The 24069-nt window shown below is 39.1% G+C and overlaps 1 protein-coding gene across 3 annotated transcripts in view; it reads left to right on the forward strand.

Annotated features, from left to right (window-relative positions):
* Nucleotides 1–24069, forward strand: part of ADAMTSL3 (ADAMTS like 3) — a 335305-nt gene that overhangs the window by 111428 nt on the left and 199808 nt on the right. For all 3 annotated transcript variants that reach the window (XM_072737443.1, XM_072737441.1, XM_072737442.1), the window contains 2 exons: nucleotides 12942–12987; nucleotides 22580–22816. In XM_072737443.1, coding sequence (XP_072593544.1) covers nucleotides 12942–12987; nucleotides 22580–22816 — 283 coding nt within the window. The remainder of the gene's footprint in view (nucleotides 1–12941; nucleotides 12988–22579; nucleotides 22817–24069) is intronic.

A 24069-nucleotide genomic window follows, 5' to 3' on the forward strand; every position in this document is an offset into this window, starting at 1 on the left:
TATGAAATACTGGCAAGGGTGCAGAGGAATCTGATCACTCATATATTGGTGGGAATGTAAATTGGTATAGTCACTCTGAAAAACAGTTTCTTTTAAAAGTAAATATACAACCCAGCAGTTGTACTTTTGGGCATTTGTACCAGAGAAATGAAATTAATACTTTGTTCTCATAAAATTTGTACGTGAATGTCTATAGCAGCTTTACTTGCAATATCCACAAAGTGAAAATAACTCAGATGCCCTTTGGTGAGTGAATGGTTAAACTGTGGTACTTCCACACCATGGAATGCTACACAGCAATAAAAAGAAATGAACCACTGATACATGCAACAACCAGAATGAATCAACACAGAAATTGCTGAGGTGAAAAAGTCATTCTCCAAACATTACAAACTATATAGTATTCTTAAAATGACAAAAGGTATGGAATTGAAAGACAGATTAGTAGTTGCCAGGTATTAGAAGGAAGTGAGAGTAGAAAAAAAGAAGGTACAGCTATAAAAGGCAACTTGAGAGAAACTTGTGATGATATAAATGTTCTGTATTTTGACTGTATTAATGTCAGCATCCTGATTCTGTCATTGTACTATACTTCTGCAAGATGTTATCATTGAGGAAAATAAGGTCAAGTGTACAGGATTTCTTTTCATTATTTCTTACAAATGCATGAGATTTACAATTATTTTAATTTTAATTTTTTAATTTTTAATTTTTTTGATTTATAATTATTTTTAAACAAAAGATTTAAATTAATTAGAAAAAAGCACCAAGAAATTCCAGGTAAAATAGGACATAAATCTTTTTGAAAAAGTAAAGCTGAGTGAAGAAATATTCTGTGTCCGTGGATAGGCTCAATATCGTCAAGATGTTAGTTCCTCCCAACCTTGCCTATAGATTCAGTGCAATACCAATCAAAACCCCAGCAAGTTATTTTATGAGATATCGACAACTGATTCTTTTTATTTTATTTTATTTTCTGGTGTTTTCATTTTCTTTGTTGTTTTTTTTTTTTTTTTTTTTTTTTTGGAGTTCGATTTACCAACATATAGTATAACACCCAGTGCTCTTCCTGTTAAGTGCCCACCTCAGTGCCTGTCACCCAGTCACCCCATCCCCCTGTCCATCACCCTTTCCACTACCCCTTATTCCTTTCCCAGAGTTAGGAGGTTCCTCAAATTGTTAAAAATAGTGCTACCCTATGACCCGGCAATTGCGCTACTGGGGATTTACCCCAAAGATACAGATGCAGTGAAAAGCCGAGACACCTGCACCCCAATGTTTATAGCAGCAATGTCCACAGTAGCCAAACTGTGGAAGAGCCTCAGTGTCCATTGAAAGATGAATGGATTTTGATGGACTCTTGTCTCACATTTAGATCTCTCATCCATTTTGAGTTTATCTTTGTGTATGGTGAAAGAGAGTGGTCCAGTTTCATTCTTCTGCATGTGGATGTCCAATTTTCCCAACACCATTTATTGAAGAGACCGTCTTTCTTCCAATGGATAGTCTTTCCTCCTTTATCGAATATTAGATGACCATACATTTCAGGGTCCACTTGTGGGTTCTCTATTCTGTTCCATTGATCTATGTGTCTATTTTTGTGCCAGTACCACACTGTCTTGATGACCACAGCTTTGTAGTACAACCTGAAATCTGGCATTGTGATGCCCCCAGCTATGGTTTTCTTTTTTAAAATTCCCCTGGCTATTCGGGGTCTTTTCTGATTCCACACAAATCCTAGAGGAGAACACAGGCAACACCCTTTTTGAACTCGGCCACAGTAACTTCTTGCAAGATACATCCACAAAGGCAAAAGAAACAAAAGCAAAAATGAACTATTGGGACTTCATCAAGATAAGAAGCTTTTGCACAGCAAAGGATACAGTCAACAAAACTCAAAGACAACCTACAGAATGGGAGAGGATATTTGCAAACGACATATCAGAGAAAGGGCTAGTTTCCAAAATCTATAAAGAACTTATTAAACTCAACACCAAAGAAACAAACAATCCAATCATGAAATGGGCAAAAGACATGAAGAGAAATCTCACAGAGGAAGACATGGACATGGCCAACATGCACATGAGAAAATGCTCTGCATCACTTGCCATCAGGGAAATACAAATCAAAACCACAATGAGATACCACCTCACACCAGTGAGAATGGGGAAAATTAACAAGGCAGGAAACAACAAATGTCGGAGAGGATGCGGAGAAAAGGGAACCCTCTTACACTGTTGGTGGGAATGTGAACTGGTGCAGCCACTCTGGAAAACTGTGTGGAGGTTCCTCAAAGAGTTAAAAATAGACCTGCCCTACGACCCAGCAATTGCACTGTTGGGGATTTACCCCAAAGATTCAGATGCAACGAAACGTCGGGACACCTGCACCCCGATGTTTCTATCAGCACTGGCCACAATAGCCAAACTGTGGAAGGAGCCTCGGTGTCCATTGAAAGATGAATGGATAAAGAAGATGTGGTTTATGTATACAATGGAATATTACTCAGCGATTAGAAACGACAAATACCCACCATTTGGTTCAACGTGGATGGAACTGGAGGGTATTATGCTGAGTGAAATAAGTCAATCGGAGAAGGACAAGCAGTGTATGTTCTCATTCATTTGGGGAATATAAATAATAGTGAAAGGGAATATAAAGGAAGGGAGAAGAAATGTTGGGAAATATCAGGAAGGGAGACAGAACATAAAGACTCCTAACTCGGGGAAACTAACTAGGGGTGGTGGAAGGGGGGAGGAGGGCGGGTGTTGGAGGGGAATGGGTGACGGGCACTGAGGTGGACACTTGACGGGATGAGCACTGGGTGTTTTTCTGTATGTTGGTAAATTGAACACCAATAAAAATTAATTAAAAAAAAAAAAAAAAAAAAAAGAAAGATGAATGGAGGGACGCCTGGTGGCTCAACAGTTGAGCGCCTGCCTTTGGCCTATGGCGTGATCCAGGAGACCTGGGATTGAGTCCCACATCGGGCTCCCTGCATGAAGCCTGCTTCTCCTCCCTCTGCCTATGTCTCCGCCTCTCTCTCTCTGTGTCTCTCATGAATAAATAAATAAAATCTGAAAAAAAAGAAAGATGAATGGATAAAGAAGATATGGTATATATATATATATGTATATATATATATATAATGGAATATTGCTCAGCCATTAGAAAGAACGAATACCCACCATTTGCTTCAACATGGGTGGAACTGGAGGGTATTATGCTGAGTGAAGTAAGTCAAACTGATTCTTTTTAAAAATTAGGCAAATCAAACTCCAATAAAAAATATTTAAAAAATTATTCAATTAGCCAATAAATTCAATTAGCCAACATATAGTTCATCATTAGTTTCAGATATAGAGTTCAGTAATTCATGAGTTGCATATAATATCCAGTGCTCATCACAACTGATTCTAAAATTTATTTGGAGAGGCAGATCCAGAATAGCCAACACAACAGTGTAAGAGAAGGTTAAAACCGGAGGATTGACACTATCTGATGTCTAGACTTACTATAAAGCAGTGTAATCAAAACAATACGGTATTGGTATTGGTGAAAGAATAGACAAATAGATCAATGGAACAGAAAAGAGAACTGAGAAATAGACCCCCATAAATATCGTCAAGTGATCTTTGATAAAGGAGCAAAGGCAGTACAATGGAACAAAGATAGTCTCTTCAACATATGGTGTTGAAACAACTGCACATTTGCATGCAAAGAAAAAAAGAATTCAGATATAGATTTGCATCATTAATAAAAGTTAACTCAAAATGGATCATAGACATAAATGGAAAACACAAAACTATATGTCTAGAAGATAACATAGGAGAAAACACAGATGGTCTCGAGGGTGGCAATGACAATGACTTTTTAGATACACTACCAAAGACATTTTATTAAAATTAAAGCCTTCTGGTCTGCAAAAGACAATGTCAAGAGAATGAGAAGACAAATCTCAGATTGGGAGGAAACATTTGTAAAAGACACATCTGATAAAGAAATATACACAGGTCTGTTAAAGTTTAATGATAAGAAAATAGACAATCTAATTTAAAAAATGGGCCAAAGCCTTTTACAGGTACTGAACCAAAGAAGATATAGAGATGGCAAATAAACATATGGAAAGACATTGCACTCTATATCATCAGAGAAATGCAAATTAAACAGTGGTGAGTTACCACTACATTTTGTTAGATGGCCAAAATCTGGAACACTGACAGCACTACATGCTGGTGAGGATGTAGAACAACAGGAGTTCTCATTCATTGCTGGTGGGAGTGCAAAATGGTGCAGCCACCTTGGAAGATAGTTTAGCAATGTATTTAATACTCTTACCACACTAGCAAGCAGTTGAGCTCCTTGGTATTTATCCAAAGGAGTTGAAAACTTTTATCCACACAAAAACCTGCACATGGATGACTATAGCAGCTTTGTTCCTAGTTGCCCAAACTTGGAAGCAACTAAGATGCCCTTCAGTAAGTGAAATATTAGCCATAAAAAAAGAATGGAATCTTGCCATTTCCACAACATGGATGGAGCAAGAGGTTATAAAGCTAAGTGAAGCAAGTCAATCAGAGAAAGATACATATCATAAGATTTCATTCAGATATGGACTATAAGAAATAAAACAAAGAGAAAAGAAACCAAAAAATAGATTCTTAAATACAGAGAACAAACTGGTGGTTGCCAGAAGTGAGGAGAGTGAGGGGGTAGGTGAAATAGGAAAAAGGGATCAAGAGTGCACTCCTCATGATGAGCACTGAGAAATGTATAGAATAGTTGAATCACTATATTGTATGCCTGAAACTAATCTAACATTGTAAGTTAATTGGATAGAAACCCCACAACATTAAAAAGTCATGATAAAAGAGTATAGGTGAACCTAGAAGAAATTAAGGGAAATCCACAGAACCAAAAAAGCAGGTAATTGAATGCCAGATCAAGAAGCACATAGCTTGATTCTGTGCCTCTCTGGGGAATGGCGAGGGGATCTGCTGGTGTCTAGAACTCAGGCTGTTGAGCTTTAATTCCTTCATAATCACAAGAGATCAAGTCTTGAGTGTAGATGAGGCACAGCATAGGGACTCCACCATAATATAAAGGCAAGACAAAAACACAACAATACAAAAATTAAAAAAAAATTTAGAAAATTTTAAATCCTTGGTCTCAACACTGAATTTAAAAAGTTTCCACTTTGGAATAATGAACCTGTTCCCCTAAGAGTCTAAGGTACATGTATATTGATTTACATATAGTGTACATATAGAGTTGAATGTATATATCCCATATGATTGTGGAAGCTTTGAGGTGAGAAATTAATATGAAAAGTAGTCTTGTAACCCTAGATAGCTCTGAGGCTACTGGCAGTAATAAAAGATAGGGAAGGGCAGACCACCAGGGCAGGCCCTATGGGATTATTATTCCTATCAATAGATCCCTTAATTAAGATTAGCTTGCAATCCTAAAACACATAATACAAAAGGAAATATTTACCATGAATAAGTACCATCTGGCACAGCACTGATGATGTAAGAGAGAAAAATTACAGTTATCTAAATTGATGCAATTTTTTTCATGATTGAAAAGAAAAATTTAGCAAACTGGAAATAGTGGTGTACTCTTTTAATCTACAGTAGATTTCATTCCTCATAGTAAAATATGATCACATTTTCTCTATTAGGTATAAAATAAGAATGCCTGCTGTCATTGTTTATATGTGTTATTGTTTTGGAGGCCTTACTCTGTATAATCAGTTAAGAAAAAGAAATATAAAGTTTAAGAATTAGAAAGGAAGAAATAAAGTTCTCATGATTCAAAGACTACCTGATTATCTAAGAGAATACCTAAGAATATCTACACATAAAAATATAGGGCTAATGAGAGTCCTATTACTGTAAACAAAATTAATGCATAGATAACAGCCGTATTCTTATACAGTAGCCAGAACTGAGAAAGCAGAATTTCAAAAAGATGCCATTTTTGCTACCAACAATACATAAGGTACCTTGTAAAATATTCAGTAGATGTACAAGACCTTTATGAAAGATTTAAAATCTCACCTAAATAAATGGTGAGATATAATACGTTCCTAAATAGGAAGTCACAACATCATAAAAATACCAGTTTCCCCCCAAATTAATCTTTAAATTAAGTGTAATTCCAATTCTAAGAATCATATCAAAATACAAAGGTAATGAAAATAGTTTCTCAAACAACAATATGCCCAACTTGCCCAGACACTAACATTTTAAAAATTTAACTACCATAGTAGCATGGGGACAAATTATAGACCAATGTAACAAAATGGAGAGCCAAGAAACAAAAACAGGCATATATGAGCGTTTGATATATATTAGAAGTGGCACTAAAAATTTGTAGAGAAAGGGTGGATATTCAATACATGGGGCTGAGGTATGATTATGGATATCCAAAGGGAAAATATTAGAAAATATCAATACACATTAAAAATACATTCTAGGTACATTAAAATCTACTTATAAAGAGCAAAGCTTGAAAACATTTAGAAGAAAATACCAGAGAATGTATTTATAGTCTCTGGATAGTGAATTATTCTTTAACCAAGATACAAAGAGTTTAAGTTACAAAGGAACATATTGATAAATTCAGGCTCACCATGCAAACACTTTTGTATCATAAGAATATACTATAAGCCAAAAGAAAAGTGGGAAACTCTTGACAGTGAATATAGCCAATAAGGGATTAGTATCTGAAATATTTAAGTAACTTCTACATACCAATAAAACAAAAGCAATAACAAACTTGTAGAAAATTGAAGAAAGAATATGGATAGGCAATTCACAGAAGGGGAATCGGCATAGTCAAAAACAAATGGCAATATTAACCTCATTAATAAAAAGACATTGAAAAATACAAAGTGAGATATTTTATATCCTTCAGATTGGGAAAAACTTAACACGTTTTAAAATAATTTTTTTTTAAATTTTTATTTATTTATGATGGTCACAGAGAGAGAGAGAGAGAGAGAGAGGCAGAGACACAGGCAGAGGGAGAAGCAGGCTCCCTGCAGGGAGCCCGACGTGGGATTCGATCCCGGATCTCCAGGAACGCGCCCTGGGCCAAAGGCAGGTGCCAAACCGCTGCGCCACCCAGGGATCCCCTTAACACGTTTTAAAATGCCAAATCTTGACCTAGATGTGTGAAAATAAGAGCCTTCCTGTACTACAAATGGGGGTTAAAATTGGTATTCTCACTTTGGATAGCAATTTTTCAATATATCCATCCAGTAACAGTGAAGCTGTAAATGCCCACAACAGAACAGTCCCACTCAGGTATATATCCCAGAGAATTGCATGCAGATATGCCTAAGGAGATTGTGTAAGTTTGCTTACTGCAAAATCTTCATAAACTTTAGGAAAATTGACCAATAAAAAAATTAAAAAGAATTGATGAAAACATGATGATGTATTTATACATTGGGTTTCTATTGAACCATAAAAATGAATGAATTTGAGTTGCACCTATCAACATGGATGTTCTCAAAAATTGTTAGATTTTAAAAAGCTGCAGAAGGTCATACACACTATGATACCATTTGCTTAGTTGTCTCTGCAGAGGGAGACAAGGGAATAGAATGGAGGAGGTTTGGCAGGGGACTTCCACCATGTTTGTAATGATACATTTCTTAAAAATAAATTTAAAAAAACTTAAAGAAATGATGAGGCTTGCTAGTGGGTACTTGAGTTTCTGTCATTCATACTTTTTTTGCTGGACTTAAAAATATTTCATAATAAAATACTTGTAAGAACACAAAACTATTCAATTACAAATATTGCTACTTGATTTTGAGTGTCCAGTCTTGAAGTAGTACTTGTTTAAATTTTCCTTTTTTTTAGGACTTTGGTGAGTTTTTTTTAATTTATGCAGAAATCTTAACCTATATTCTGAAATTTGCTCTTAAGCCTGAGAATCCCCAAATTTGTTTACTCCCTGAGTTCATCTAATTTGAACAAATATATCGGGATAGAAAAGATCCTAATCAACTATTAAAAAATTAAATGAGAGAATAGTGTGTTCCGTGGTATTTGTAGTAAAATAAATGTATGGTGATATATATCCTGTCTCTGGCTTGTGCCTGGCATGGGGCCAGGTCCATGGCACACCCACTCACTCCATGTCTCCGATGAGAAACAGGGACAGTAACATCATGTCTCTGCATAAAAACTGAATTAAATTAATTCAAAGGAAGGGCAGCAGATGCATTAATTCACTTATCCCTGTTCCCCACCTTTTAGGCAACCTAAAACTTTAATCATTCTTGACCCACTCCCATATTAAGAACTTTTACTGTCATTTCGAAAGTACTCTGGGATTCTTAAGAAGGAAACCTACTTCCCTTGGAAAGCTTATCAGGTCTCTTTATCCTAGAAGAACCTTAGAGACTTGTTAAATCTTCATAAATATTGAGATCTGTGGTCAATTTTTCTTGGAGAAGGAAGGTGGAGGTGATTACATATAAAATCAAACAAAGAGCCATCCCAGAGCTTTTGAAAGCATTTCAATGCCTTCTCTTTTTATCAGAGTGCTTATTTAAATTCATGATTTAGGGAAGGGGATGAATGCAGCTATTTTGCTCATTTATTTTTTTGTGGATAATGTTATTTCAGGATTTGATTATATTTAAATATACAGTCCGTGCTTTTGCACTGCAGTGCATACCCCAGCCAGAATGTCTGTCTTGCAGAAGTTTGTAACTTGATATGCTAGTCAACTGCCAACCATGGGAAACAGGTTTAAGTTAACTACTATTTAAAAAATTAATATATTTTTATTCTTCAAAACACATGCTTCTCAGTCTTTAAGACACTAGTATTTGAGTCAATATATCATCAAATGAATGTAATAAATTATACTGCTATAAACTCCAGGGAAATTTTATTAATGTTTTTAATGTATCCTCATGTGGAATCAACATATGTTTTTTATATATTCATAAATTTATGGCTTCAAAAATCTCCAATTTCAGGGTGTTATGAATGTTGTAATGGATAGAAAATACATAATTGTGAAATGATGTTCTTGAATTTTCATATACTCCTGATAACCATTAGCTCTTGCATACAATAATTAGAATGAAATTAAAAACTTGGAAGTAATATTTCTGCAGCTCAGTTGCTTCGGGCCAAAGGAATTATTTCCAGAATAAGCTGGCAGGTTCCTGCTTGGGGAATTAGGACTCCAGTGTCCTTAACTTTAAAATAACTTGAATTTCATTTTTATGCCTGTTTCATAAAGTGGTCATTCATTTTCATACTAAATTGTAACCAAGGCATACCACATCAATAGAGACCAGTCACTGAGTTTACTGTGTGTTAGGTTGAAGTGAAGTAGAATGTTAAAAATGTTGGCCAGATGGTTGGGTTAAAAAAAAAAAAATCTGACTACTGATTTGTTAGGGGAATTAAGAGACAGTCTCCTTGCATCTTTATATCCACATCCTGGTACTTAGTAGATTCACCATAAGAAGTTGTTGAAGAAAGAATGAGTCCAGAATGGTACTTTAGATTTTGAGAATTCATGACATAAAATGCTCTTTTTCCATACCACTTCATAGCATTTGTAGTGGGATTTGTAATGGAGATATACTCATGTTTTAGGTTTAGATTTTCAGACTCACCAGTCAAGATGCAAGTTTGTGCCTCCTGGATACTAGGCTTACAATCAGGACACAACAGATGGCAGTGAGGTATAGACCATGACTGTATGGTCTGCACTGCAGACTGAGACACAACCATAAACTGTTTTCAAGGATAAGTTCTTTCCTTTTAGTTTTAAATTTCTTTTCACAAAAGTAGTTTTGTTTTCATTTAAACAGTTAAAGTTAAGCAGTTGGCAAATGTGCATCTGAAATAATTTTTCTGAAGTTCCAAAACACTTTTAAAGAAAATGTCACTCTTTGTTAGGTTTTGATATTTTTTTTATATATCAGTACTTAATTCAAATACTGTCTTAACATGTATCTTTGCAATTTGCCTGCTTTCTGGACACGAGAATTAAAAGCCTTTTTGGGGTCTAAGTCAGTGGGGTACAAAAGCTTTTAGTTATCACCTTCCTAATCTATTAGCTGCTTTCCTCAGTTGGGACCTTTCCAAAATAAACAGAGTACTTTACCCCTTTCACTTTTCCTGTAATTTATTTTCTTCTTTTTCTCCACACATAAAAGCACAATGAAATAAGTTATGTAAGTACATGACCTTGTCCACTGGCATAGCTGTTGTCTCCCAGGAGAGTGGCGTCACTTCCCCTTGACCAAGAGAGAGACTTCTCCACCCTAATACTGGTTTCTCCGCCAGCCTCCCAGCTTGGCGCTTCCTGAATGCTTAAAGTTTGATGTAGCCTCATTGAAAGCTTAATAGATTTCAGGGTCATGTACCTATGACAAGACACACATAAAAGGAAATAGGCAGGGTTACAAAATGCTAAGACCTATTACGATAACATCTGGGACAATGTTCTAATCCTCAAGTCATGAGAATTCTATTAAACCAAGGGAACTAGTTGGATACCTTGTCTACCTTTTAGTTCAGAACTTTAACTGTCATTTAGATAATGCTTTCTGAGGCAGCTGCAATGCTGTTTTTCTCACTCCCAAACTTCTTCCTCGCAGAGGCCTGTCTCAATAATCCCATTAGGGGTATGTGCTCCAATTGGAACAGAAAGGGAGGTGAGTTATGGTATGAGATGTAAGTGGTGAAGGGTGAGTTTGAGAAGGATTGTAAAGAAATAAGTGGAAAGCAAGATCAAACAGTATCGGACATGATAAATAAAATACAAAATAATCACACCATTAAAAGAAAATTGGTCATGTGGAGGATGGATCTGTCAAAACTCATAAAATTGTATTCCCACCAAAACATGACTGTATATAAACTTAAAAAGTACAGGCAAAAGAGAGGCAGCATAAATAACCATAAAATGTAATGTTTGTACAGCAATGTGGATATACTTAATGCTGGACTGTTTACCTAAAAATGGTTAAGATGGTCAATTATGTGTATTTTACCACAATGAAGAATGTTTAAATTCAAGACGACAAAAAAATTTAATGTTAGTATAATGGACTATTATTTAGTTATTAAAATAATTTCTCCAGAGAAATAGTAATAAAATGGGGGTATGCTTCTTATATTAGATTAAAATTAATACAAAGTTGAATTAAATATGCTTTCACATCTGTAAGTCATGCAGAAACACTGGATGATTAAAAGCCAAAATATTGAGAGGGAAGGTCTTGGCGATGGGATTTTGAAAGATTGATTATTCTCTTTTATACTTCTTGGCATATTATTAGTTTTCACTTACTCTTTTTGTAATCAGTAAAAATGGAGTCATCAGCAAATAGGTGCAGTGAATTGTGTATTACTGAAATAGATTATCAGTCATTTCATATAGGCTCCGATTTATACCAGCAAAAAGTCAGATGCACTCAGATCCACTTTTTTCTTTTTTTAGAGGGGCAAGGGGGGTGACGGAGAGAAAGAATCTCAAGCAGACTCCCCACTGAGCATGTGAGCCCAGCACAGGGTTAAATCTCAGGACCTGAGATCATGACCTGAGCTGAAATCAGTAGTTGACTGCTTAACTGACTGAACCACCCAGTGCTCCCACTCAGATCACTTCTTAAAAATGTCTATTCTTCTAGGACTAAATATTTTATTTATTTATTTTTTTAAATAATAAATTTATTTTTTATTGGTGTTCAATTTGCCAACATACAGAATAACACCCAGTGCTCATCCCATCAAGTGCCCCCCTCGGTGCCCGTCACCCATTCACCCCCACCCCCCGCCCTCCTCCCCTTCCACCATCCCTAGTTCATTTCCCAGAATTAGGAGTCTTCATGTTCTGTCTCCCTTTCTGATATTTCCTACCCATTTCTTCTCCCTTCCCTTCTATTCCCTTTCGCTATTATTTATATTCCCCAAATGAATGAGACGATATAATGTTTGTAGGACTAAATATTTTAAAACAATTGAAATATATCAATTGACTTTCAGTGCAAGATGATGAGTTAAGCCTGTGTTTAGCTTTCTTTGCTGCAAATCTGTCATTGAATAGACCGGGAAAACAAAAAGGTAAAAATGTGTAATTGAAAAATTGGGAAAGGTACCATTAGTGGACCAGCTAACTTTAAAGAGTTAATATAAACTGTGGAGCAGCAAGCACTGATTCAGGAAAGTAGCTGCCAGATGGAATCTCAAGCATTCAAAGGAAAAATCTGCCTTGAGAATGAGTGGCAGGGTTCTAGAACCAGTGGCTGGAGGGGAGGACAGTGTTGGTGGCGGTCTTCCCTGGAGGATTTTCAAATCTATATACGACTTCAGACCCTACAGGACCAGTCTCCTAAGAAAGTCACCCAGACACCATTCAGTAAGGCCAGTATTGAAATAAAACGTAGAAGGGTTGCCTCAAGCAAATGTCTGACAGAGAGCATTGTATCAATTACAGAAGGAGGTCATGGCGTGTCCAGCCAACTTAGGTTAGTTACTTCAGTGAGGGAGGGACACAGTACACAAATGCTTCTACCCGGAGCTTCCTCTTCTTTTTCACAGAAGAAAAGCCCCACAAGTATGCACACACGTTATCCATTAATTTCAGTAGTTATATGGCTCCCAGGGTAAAAACTGCATGTAAGTAATAGCATTACATTAATTCAGCTAAGGAATTCACTTTCTATGTAAAGTGACAGTTTCATGAGACTCTTGCCCTCCTGGTTTTTTGAAAGTTATTTCTTAGAATTTAAACTTTGAATCTCTGTGGTAACATAAACTAATAAAAGTTTTATCAGCATCACCTTGTATTGGCTTGTCTTCCTCCTACCATCCCTTCCTTCCTTCTTTCTTTTGTGTCGCTTGCCACTTCCATGAAATCATTTCTTTTTCCCTCTTTTTCCCCTCTAGGAATTGTGAAGGACAAAATATTCGATACAAGACATGCAGCAATCATGTAAGTTCTGTAATAAAAATATATAATCCAATAATGCCCATGTGTTAAATTGGAACATTATACGTACTGTAAAGCTAGTGACCTCTTGATACTCTTTGTGGAAAACTTAAATATTTTTAAATTGACAACAGATTTTGGGTATCTCATACCTTGCATGTGTGTACTACTTATTTAGGCCATTTCTCATTTATAAACTAATTCGGTAAGTATTTAATAATTCCTGAATTCATAGAAACAATACCTGATGCCTGTAAATGCCTCCAAAGTTCAAAGTGTGTTTATGCACACTGTGCCACCTGACCCTCACACTGTCTCTGAGATGTAGGCAGATGAGGTGTGGTTATTTCTCTTTTGCAAGTGAGGGGCCTGATGTAAAATTATTTTCCGTAGGTCACAAAGGAAGAGCACAGACTTAAATTGGTCTACTGCTGTTTTTCCTGCTCCGAACCACCTGCCCTGCCCACTGCAAAATGTGTTAAGAGCACTCTATTGGTGATTCAAGAAAATTGTACACAGGGATAGTTTTAAGCCTCACTCTTATCCTACAATGACGAGTAACTAAAAAATTCAAACATTTTGCTTTACAAATCTGAAAATGCAAAATAAGTGTCAGAAGGAATCAATCCTATTTTCCACTGAAAACCGTTTCCTTGCCTGTTATATATGCCCAAATGAAAACGACAGGAATAAAAAGGAAACTCTTAGAATCTGGAAATCTGGGATCCCTGGGTGGCGCAGCGGTTTGGCGCCTGCCTTTGGCCCAGGGCGCGATCCTGGAGACCCGGGATCAAATCCCACATCGGGCTCCCGGTGCATGGAGCCTGCTTCTCCCTCTGCCTGTGTCTCTGCCTCTCTCTCTCTCTCTCTCTATCTCTGTGACTATCGTAAATAAATAAAAAAAAAATAGAATCTGGAAATCTAAGTGAGATTTAGATTTTTTTCAATCCATTTTTCTCAGTTGGTCATGATTAATTTATTTCAGAAGTTTCACTCACTGGGGCTTTGTCCCTTTTCATCCCTTCTCTGTCCTGGGCCAGTGTGAGACAGAAGTCCTGTCTGTCCTGTCTGAAGGCTTCTGTTCTGCAGACCCAGACTTGCCCTGGGGGGGCAGCCCTGTCAAGCTGGAGCAGTAGTCAGCAGGCAGTGTGAGCCAGACCTGACTGTGGGGCTCAGCTGTGTTTTCAGTCTGTTTTTTATCAGTGATGAAGCAGAAAAGATGGTCTTTCCTACTCCACTGATTTCAACCTTAAGTGGGAAATGTGGGTGATTATTTTGGGGCATTCAAACTCCAATATCACTCAGCCATTAGACACCCAGTTTAGTGTCCATTAATTCCTTGGAGGAATTTGGGGCCACAAAGCAAATAGATTTTACATGTCCTATGACTGGATGGAGGGCCAAGGAATTGGGGGACACCTGTGTGCATGATGCTTAATTAAATGAGCTTAGATCCAGGTCAGGGCGTGGGAAGGAGAGAGATTGACTTGAGCATAGAGGCAGTCATTTCATTACAAACAGTTTGGCTTTGTTTTCTTATACAAGCACGTGAATACATTAGCAGCCTGAGGGTTTTATCTAGGAAGCATTTGATCTACTACCTTTTACTTGGGTGTATATTTTTTTGCCATTTTTTTAGGGTTTTTTTTTTCTTTCTATAAAGTGCTGCTTTAATACATTACCACAAATTCCTTGCAGTCATTCAAAAATAAATTTCACAACAGTACCCTCACAAGCAATGCTCTGAAACTGTCTAGGGGAATTTATTTAAAATGGCCAGATCAGGGTGTTGCCTTTTGAGATTTCATTCTTGGGTTTCTGTGTGTGTGTGACTCTGGTCTCGCTAATTCCAAAAAGGCACTTTTTTTTCAACACAAGTGTTATGAGGGTCTAGGAGTGTTGGGTCATACAGTGTAGACATACAATATAAACTACTAAAATTAGCACATATTGGGTGCAGTGGTTAGGACTTGGCTTGCGCTTGAGTGAGGATCCCATCTGAGGTTCCGTGGGTCTTGGGAGGACCCGTGGTCTCTAAGTGCGGGCCCCTCTGGGAGGATTCTGACTGCTAGGCTGGTGAGGATTAGATGTTTAGAAGGTGGTGACCAGTGGGGAGGACAGCAATGTGAATGTTGCTCTGTTTAGTTCTCAGAGTTGGAGTCCTTCAAGAAATTTTGCAAGAATGTGGCATTCATCACTATGCTTGCCATTACAAACTCAGAGTTTTTGACAAAATTCCCTTTTAGGAAAATTCCCTTTTAGGAAACAAGGGGAATTGTGGCAGGGCTTTCAGGGCTACAGCATTTAGGAGAGCCCTCCATCTCCATGTGCCAGGGTCTGCAGCTGAGCATTCTCGAGCCCCTCTGCAGATGAGAGGTGGCTCTGTGCAGCCCAGCTGCAAGGCTGGTGCTCTTTAAGGAGTCTGTTCCTCCACAGGAGAGAGGATACAGTGTGTTCCTGGGAATATACCATAGAAACATTGCCAGGATGTCAGGCACCATGAGTGGATGTAACCACATGAGCTCAGGGTACAAAGATAGTCACATCTTTTCTTGAGTTGCTTCCTGCTTTATTAATTGGGATTTTGAATCACCCTTTTGAGATCGCCCACTCTCTATCACCCAGAGTGGTGCAGAGGGCAGGAGGAAGGCCAGTGTGAAGCCTACCTCCAGTGGGGAATGAACAGCAACCACTGCTGTTGCTTCTCATGGCCATTCAGTGTCTCCATTGGGAACAGGCCATGCTATCTCCATAGTCATGGCTTCCCATTCCCCTGGAAGTGGGGCCCATCACCCGCTCTTCTGAAGGAAGCTGATGTTAGTGATTCCAGGACGAGGCACTCTTGTGAGGGAGATTTGCCTTATGATTCAGAGATTCCCACACCTATATTTCCAGGGGCATGTGAGACCGTCTTATGGGGATGCGAGATCCCCTGTTCCCACCTGAGGGACCTCACCACCTCAGTTTTGAAGATCAGGGAAGCCTGCTCCGTGGAGAACAGAGGTCACTGCCTGTGGGGGGGGGGGGGGCTCCAGGGACCTACCATTCCATCCCACCCTAGAGGTGGCTTATACTTCTTTCTTTTCCTCCACATCATTATCTGAAGGCTCAGACTCAGCCTCAAAACCAGAGTTTGTCATCTGTGTGTGCCAGCTTCTAAACTCTTAACCAATATCAGTAGTAATGATGATGATGATGAATCACACATATTCAGTACTTCCTAAATGTTGGCATTGTTCTAGTGCCTATCCATGAATAAATTGATTTAATCCTCATAATGTCTTGACGAAGTAGATATTTTTATTTCTACTTTTTAAAAAAGAGTTATGCATTTATTTTAGAAAGAAAGAGAGAACAGGGGGAGGGGCAGAGGGAGAGGGGGAGAGAATCTCAAGCAGATGCCCTACTGAGCGTGGAGCCCTACACGGGGCTCTCTCAGACCCTTGGGATCATGACCTGAGCCAAAATCAAGAGTCATATGCTCAACCAACTGAGCCATCCTGGCAACCCTCATTTCTGTTCTAACAAAGGAGGGTTAGGAAACATGACCAAGGTGAACTATACCCGAGGCAGTCGGGCCCCAGGCTCTGGAGTGCCAGCTTCTATCCATTCTGCTACACCAGACTGCCTCTTGGAAAGGAGCCTGAAAAGTCTCAAGCTCTGTTAGATGTGAGATGGCACTATAGATGAGTCTAAAACGTGGCTGCTCTTCCCAAGCCAGGAGCACGACTCTCAGGGGGATCTGCAGGAACTTTCCCCTTTCAGATACTGTTATAGAATGCCAACCCCAGGAGCTGCAGGACAGACCTTCCGGATATTCAGAGTTGGCAAGGGGCAGAGGTCGGAGAGAGGAGAGACAGTGGAGGGGAAGTCATGGAAATGAAGTCCTCCACAGCCATGGGCCTTCCACATTAGTGGCCCAGGGGGGTCCCTGACATGGGAGGATCGGGCTTGACATGAACAGACCCTGACAGCCACATTTCTGATCTCTGCCCACCTCAGCAGAAGATGCCTGAGAAAAATAGGATGCAGGCACTCAAGGAAAGCCCGAATGTCTTTTTGTTAGGAAGTGTGGATGTGATAGGGATGCACATTCAGAGGGCAGAGAGGAAGAAATCCCACTCCTGATGGCACAAGAATGGGAGGCATGACAGGGAATGAGGACCACACTGTCCTCCCTGAGAAATTGGAGAAATGCACGTTTGGGCTGGAGGGTCTGGAGAATCCGATGAGCACCCCCTAATCCCAGGTAATTGCCATCTTCAACAATAACCCTCCAATTAATGCTCAGCAAAGACCCTGATGGCCAAGACCAGGCCTCTGAGGCCTCAGTGAAGAATTTTCCTTATCAGGCGTATTCCAGAGCCAGTGGAGACTTTCCAAGGGAACTCATGCATGTCAGCAAGGGGTTCTAATGCTTGAATTCACTGACTACTCATTTTTTTATACCAGGGTTTATGAGATCAAAGGCAGTGCTGGAAGAGAGCAGAGGGAAAATATCCTTAAAAACAAGAGTATCATGGTTTAGTAAGAGTGTTTTTGCAGCATGAACACATTTTTATGTGAGTACACAGGGAGTAATGGTTAGCTCTGCACATTGGGGTCCCTGGTAGCTTTCCAGAAGAGATGACATTTGATGTGACCTTTGAAAGGCTCTTCATACTATGGGTCCTGAGGATGGCTAGTTTCTGGCAGTTTCTTCTTAGAGGTGTTCTTTACTTTCTCCTGTCACTTCTCCTGCCCCAGTCCATCCTGCCATCACACTGGTCCTCCTAAAGTGCCGCACTTCCTCTGTGGATCCTTACTGCTTTTTAATTCCCTTGACTTGCATTCAAGGACCTCCAGAAGTTGGTTAGACTTATCTTGTGTTCAGCTCACAAACTTTTTCTCTTGCTGGACATGACTGGTTCCTGTCCCTCATCACTACTGCATTTATTTCTGTGGTACCTGTTGCTTGTGTTGTTCCCTATTTGTGATCCTTCTTTTTTATTTTTAACATTTTATTTATTTATTCATGAGAGACACAGAGAGAGGCAGAGACATAGGCAGAGGGAGAAGCAAGTTCCCCACAGGAAGCCCAGTGTGGAACTCGATCCCAGGGCCCCGGGATCATGACCTGAGCCAAAGGCAGTCGCTCAACCACAGCCACCCAGTGTTCCCTCCTGTATGTTGTCCTAATTACATCATGCCCTTAAATCTCATCTGGAATGTCACTTTTCTGGGATGCATCATTTGCTAATGGTCTTATAATAGCCACTCACAATAATTCATTTTCATGCTAGAAATTTTGGCATTGGGTTATTTAGAGGATCCCCAAATTTAACTCATACTACAACTTGGATAGGAAGATAAAATAAACATTTTAAATTTGCTTACAAAAGAAATCATATTTCTCCTAAGTGTCTCCTCACTGCTTATCTGGGGGAAATGACATAAATATATAACCCATATTAAAGCTTGGTTCAATCCTATTATATAAATCATCCCTTTGTTAATGGTTTATCTCTTCTGCATAAAAATGCTCCATTTATTAGATGATCTCCCTGTCTCAGCATTTCTCCTCAAGTTGTCGATGAGAATGACTTGTGTATCCTCATGGCTTGAGCAGGAAAAAGAGATCTCTGTCTTCAGGATGGTCCTTGAATGAGGGCTAGTGCTTGAATGAATGAGCCTCCTCCCCTCTTCCTTCTTCTCCTCCTAATCTCTATACTCTTCCTCCTTCTTCTTGTCTATGCTTTCCAGGCTGACTGCCCCCTCCTGATTGAGTCAGGTCTTCCTGATCTAGGATCTGTCCTTTCCTTATTAGCTCCACTTATTCACATTTTTAAGATTTTTATTTATTTATTTTAGAGACAGAGAGAGAGTGTGTGTGGGAGGGGGACAGTTTGAGGGGGAGAGAGAATCCCAAGCTGACTCCCCTCTGAGTGCAGAGCTCCATGTAAGGCTGGATCCCAGGACCCTGAGATCATGGACCCTGAGTTAAAATCAAGAGTCAGATGCTTAAGTGACTGAGCCATCCAGGTGCCCTGCCACTTAATCAATTTTAATTTAACATTTGGACAGCAATTTTATTTCCTTAATTGCAAAGTCTTACTTGTGAATCCACAAACAGTAACCCACTATGTCAGTATATTTCATGCGATGTAGATGCTACATCTCCAGTAAATAACAAGCTCTCTAAGTGACAGCGGTGGATGTTCTCCATAGCATGTAACCTAGGCAAAGCCCATAAAGTATATTTAACAAATGTGTTGTCTTAACTGATAGGAAGAAATGCTTCTCATGGAAAGGAAAGCTGAAGAATGTTTGGTATTCAAGTTTCCTAAATATCAACTGAACTATTTAAGTCACAAGAATCCCTAGATTGTCTTGAGCCAGGGCAGGGGACCCAGCAGAAGCCAACTAGACAGCCTTAGTGTTGACATTGGAAGAATGCCAAGTAAATGAAAGTGTTTAAAGTAAGTCCTCAATGTCTTTCAAGATTACTAGAAAGTGGTATCATATAATGGAACACTTGTTACTTTGGGAATCATTCTTGGCTCTGTCATATTCTGGGTATGTGTCTTTGGGCTAGTGACTAAAGACTGTGTAGATCACAGTTTCCTCTCTTTATAAAAATGAGGGTAATGATAACTCTGACCTACCTCCCTCAAAGGGTGGTGGTGAAGAAAGAATGTCAGTAATGATCCTTCATAAACTGGAAAGCACTATTCAGAAACAGGATTTCCCAGGAACAGAAACCCACCCAAAATAGCTCAAGAAAAATGGGACTCACTGTTTGGATGTGCGGATATTAGTGGAATTTGGGCATCAGCACACCTTGAGGGGGCCTGGACCCAAGAATCAAAAAGTGAGAAACCCAAGTTACATACTTTTACTGAAATACATGGTTTATCATCTTTCCTGCTTTCATGTCTAATTCATTCTTCTCTGCTGTGGGAATTGGCTTGCTTTGCCTCAACAGGCATCTCATGAAAGAGATGGTTAGCTCAGCCACACAGTGATGGGAGTCCTCAGCTCTAGCTCTTCTGGTGCAATCCCAGATTCCTGGGAAAGACTGTCCAGAAGTGGACCTGGTGTTTGCCTCTGATACTCAGCTGTGGCCAAGGAGGCTAGGTCTTGTGTCCAAACCTGGCCACCCTTCCAGCAAGGACTAAGTGGAGGCTGGCTGTTATTTAAACATTGTTAATTTTGTGAAACTTCATTGGCTTATGAAGTTTTATATTTTTAAAGATTTTTATTTATTTATTCATGAGAGATACAGAGAAAGAGGCAGAGACATAGGCAGAGGAAGAAGCAGGCTTCCTGAGGGGAACCCAATGCAGGACTCGATCCCAGGACCCTGGGGTCACACCCTGAGAGCCAAAGACAGACGCTCAACCATTGAACCACCCTCGCGCCCCTGGGTTTATAGAGTTTAAGGCAGTCAGGAATCAGCAAGAAATGTCAGCCCCTAAAGCCTGCTTCCCCTAATGCAGGGGAAGTTGTTTTCAGTCTGCTCTCTCACACTCTTTGGCTTGGGTTTCAAAGAGTCGGATATAGAGAAAACTGGCTGTGGTTAAGGGAAGAGGAGGCCATAGAATTTTATCAACGGATGATCTTCCCTGGGGCTGTTTTGGAAACACAGTCCTCATTTCAAGAGAGAAAGGTCAACCAGTTTGATCTTTAGTTCTACTCTTTCTTTCATAGGTGTGACCTGGGTTAAGGTTTAATCTTTCTTAAACAGAAAAATGTGGATGCAGTACAGGATTTTGGAATGATTTACTGCAAACTAATACAACCGATCCCAGGGGGATGCTTATTTCTTATATTTTATCTCTTCCCTACCTACTTCCAAAAAGGATTTGAGGCAGATTATAAAGGCCAGAAGCATAAATACAGTAAGATACAAAAGTCAAGTAGTGAAAAGGGGAGAAACGGGAGAAATTGTATTGTAAGATTCTGGATGATAATATATTAATAATTATTTGTAGAAATAAAATAAGATGGGTTTCTACCTTACACCACATATCAAAATAAATCCTCAATGTAACAAAGAGTTAAATATAATTGCTAAATTAGAAAGGAACTAGAAAGATACATTTCAGTATTTATCTGTTCTTAGGGTAGAAGAAGCATTTCTAAACTCATTTATGAAGAAAGAAGCCTTAAAAGGAAATATTAATAGAACTGACTACCAGGACGCCTGGGTGACTCAGTGGTTGAGTGTCTGCCTCTGGCTTGGGGTGTGATCCTGGGGTCCTGGGATCGAGTACTGCATCGGGGTCCTTGCAGGGAGCCTGCTTCTCCCTCTGCCTGTGTCTCTGCCTCTTTCTCTGTGTCTCTCATGAATAAATAAATAAAATGTTAAAAAAAAATAGAGCTGACTACCTCAAAACATAAAGCTTCTTGACTTCTCAAAGCACCCAAATCAAAATCAAATGGGGAACATATTTCCAGTACAGATGGCAAAGAGTTGATAACCTTATTAGGAAAGTTGATAGTTGTTAAAAATAGCAAAAAGCAAATATACATGAAAACTATCAAACCTAAGTAAGGAAAGAAAATATAAATTAAAATAATGAAATTCTATTCAACACGATTGGAAAAATGTTAGAAAATTATAATATCCAAGCTGAGAAGAGAGATTGAGAAAAAGGGAATTTAGGGAGCCTGGTGATAACAAGGAAGGAAATATCTGGAGGGCTATCTGGCAATAGTTTAAAAAGCTCATGAAACACACCCTTTTTCTCAGAAATTTTCTTACCAGAAATTTGCTTTTGGGGAATTATCAAGGATTTGTGTAAAGATTTAGGTACAAGAATCTTTATCTTTTATTATTTTTTTAAAAATAGATACTATTTCCCAAAGGTTTTATAAGGACCATCGATTACTTTTGTAATAAGAAAAAATAGAAAATAATATATTGCCTTTCTGTATCCATTTTCTTTAATTGGGAAGTTTGTGTAGGATTAATTAATTCCCATCAATTGGGAAGTTCGTACCCAACTTTGAAGAGTAAAGTCATATTTTGTTAGCTTTGGAAGTATCAGATGGGAGGGATTAGTAATTAAGTAAAAAGATTTCTGAGTCATCAAGACTTGCACAAACACTTTTTACTATTATTATGAGAGCTCCCTAGAGCATTTACTTAGAATTTCCTTGCTGTTGTAGACAGAATTTGAACGAGCTCTGTTTTCTTTCTCTTTCCATCCTCTGGCAGGTTGAAGGCAGGCACCTAGTTCCAGAGAAAAGCAGTGGTTGGGGGCCTGGCAAGAAGGGAAGAAAGACACATGAATTAAACAACAAAAACAGAAACAAAGAAACAAATTCTCACAAAGCACAACAGTTTGGGGCCAACCTAGGGGCAAATAGTCCTTCCCATTGAAATGGTTCCTTGAAGGCATGGATGATAGTTAATATTCCATATAAAGACCTGGAGTCACCTGGGAAGATTAGAAGCAAGATGGTGAAGAGAGAGCATTTAAATATGGGGAAGAAATGATGTGAATCCTTGGTGGGGTCTGGTCTCCTGAGACTCTTGTAAACTCGTTCAGCCTTTCCGTGGCTGGTCTCTCTGGGTGATGTGCTTGTGGCCTTTCTTCTCTGCTTCCAGGACTGCCCTCCTGATGCAGAGGACTTCAGAGCCCAGCAGTGCTCTGCCTACAATGATGTCCAATATCAGGGGCGTTATTATGAATGGCTTCCTCGGTATAATGATCCTGCTGCCCCCTGTGCACTCAAGTGTCATGCACGGGGACAAAACTTGGTTGTGGAGCTGGCCCCCAAGGTACTGGATGGAACTCGCTGCACCACAGACTCCTTGGACATGTGCATCAGTGGCATTTGTCAGGTGAGCCACACCTGCTTCCCATACCCTGGTTCATGTGCCATGCTTGCTCTCCATAAAGAGACTTTTGTTCATGTAAATGAAATATTGTCTTTGATCATCTTCATGTAAAAAATATTGTAGAGGGTGTTACTTGCCTTCAAGTTATGTTTTACTTATTTAAAAGAGTGTAAACTTTGTCCACATAGAATCAAAATATTGCAGTAAATACCATCTTAGGATTCCTCTGGGTCATTGGATCTCCAGCTTGAAGGGACATCAGAACCACCTGAAGGACTGGTTAAAACACAAGGTGATGGGCTCCCACTCCCAGAGTTTCTGATCCAGTTAGGTCTGGGCTGGAGCCTGATAATTTGCATTTCTAACAAGTTCACGTGGGGGCTGCTGATGCTGCTGGTCCAAGGACCCCATTTAGAGAACCACTACTTTGGAATGGTAATGTCAAAAGGTCCTTTTTAACAACTTATTGTTTTATTAAAATGAATTTATTATTTTGGGTCTTTGGGAGCAATGACTTACTTATTAAAAAATTAGCACAAATGCATTCCAGCATATTTTTCAGAGTGGGGTTTGCAAAACTGTGATGCATGTAACTGAAACATCCCCCACACCCCCTCCCCCAGCTTGCAGTGGGTATGAGGATTCAGGGCACTGTGACAGGTTGTTGAGATAGAATGGGAATGACAGGGAGATGATGAGAGTCCACTTCCATTCCTTAATCTCTGGAAAAATATTTTAAAAGAATTATGTCTAGTATTCCATACCCAATTATGCTCATAACAAAAACAGTATGAATGAGAGCAAGTGGACACCTCAATAACCTACCAAGTGTTGGGCACCACCAGCCATCTCAGATGTTTCATAGTCGAAGGTGAACCATGTTCCTGCTCTTCAAAGTAACTTCTCCTTCTTCCATCTGTCCATCTAGAAAATGGCCTCCAGTTACTGCAAAATTTTGGAGTCCTTGATTCTCCTTTTTCAACACATACAGCCAATCCATTGTCATTCTGTATTCAAAAGTCTTTTTATTGAATCCACCATTCCTTTCTGTCTGCATGACTTCTTTTTTGGTCTAAGCCTCCATCAACTCTGACCTAAAATGCATTGCTAGCCTCCTCTTCTGATCTCCCAGCTTCCACCACTGTTCTTCTCAGATCTACTCTCCAAACAGCAGCTGAGAAACCTAAGAAAACCTAAGAAAAAAACCTAAGAAAGCTTCATTTTAAGAGTTTGTCACTCCCCTGACTCAAATCTCT

The sequence above is a fragment of the Vulpes vulpes genome, chromosome 14, assembly GCF_048418805.1.
Source record: "Vulpes vulpes isolate BD-2025 chromosome 14, VulVul3, whole genome shotgun sequence".
NCBI lineage: Eukaryota > Metazoa > Chordata > Mammalia > Carnivora > Canidae > Vulpes > Vulpes vulpes.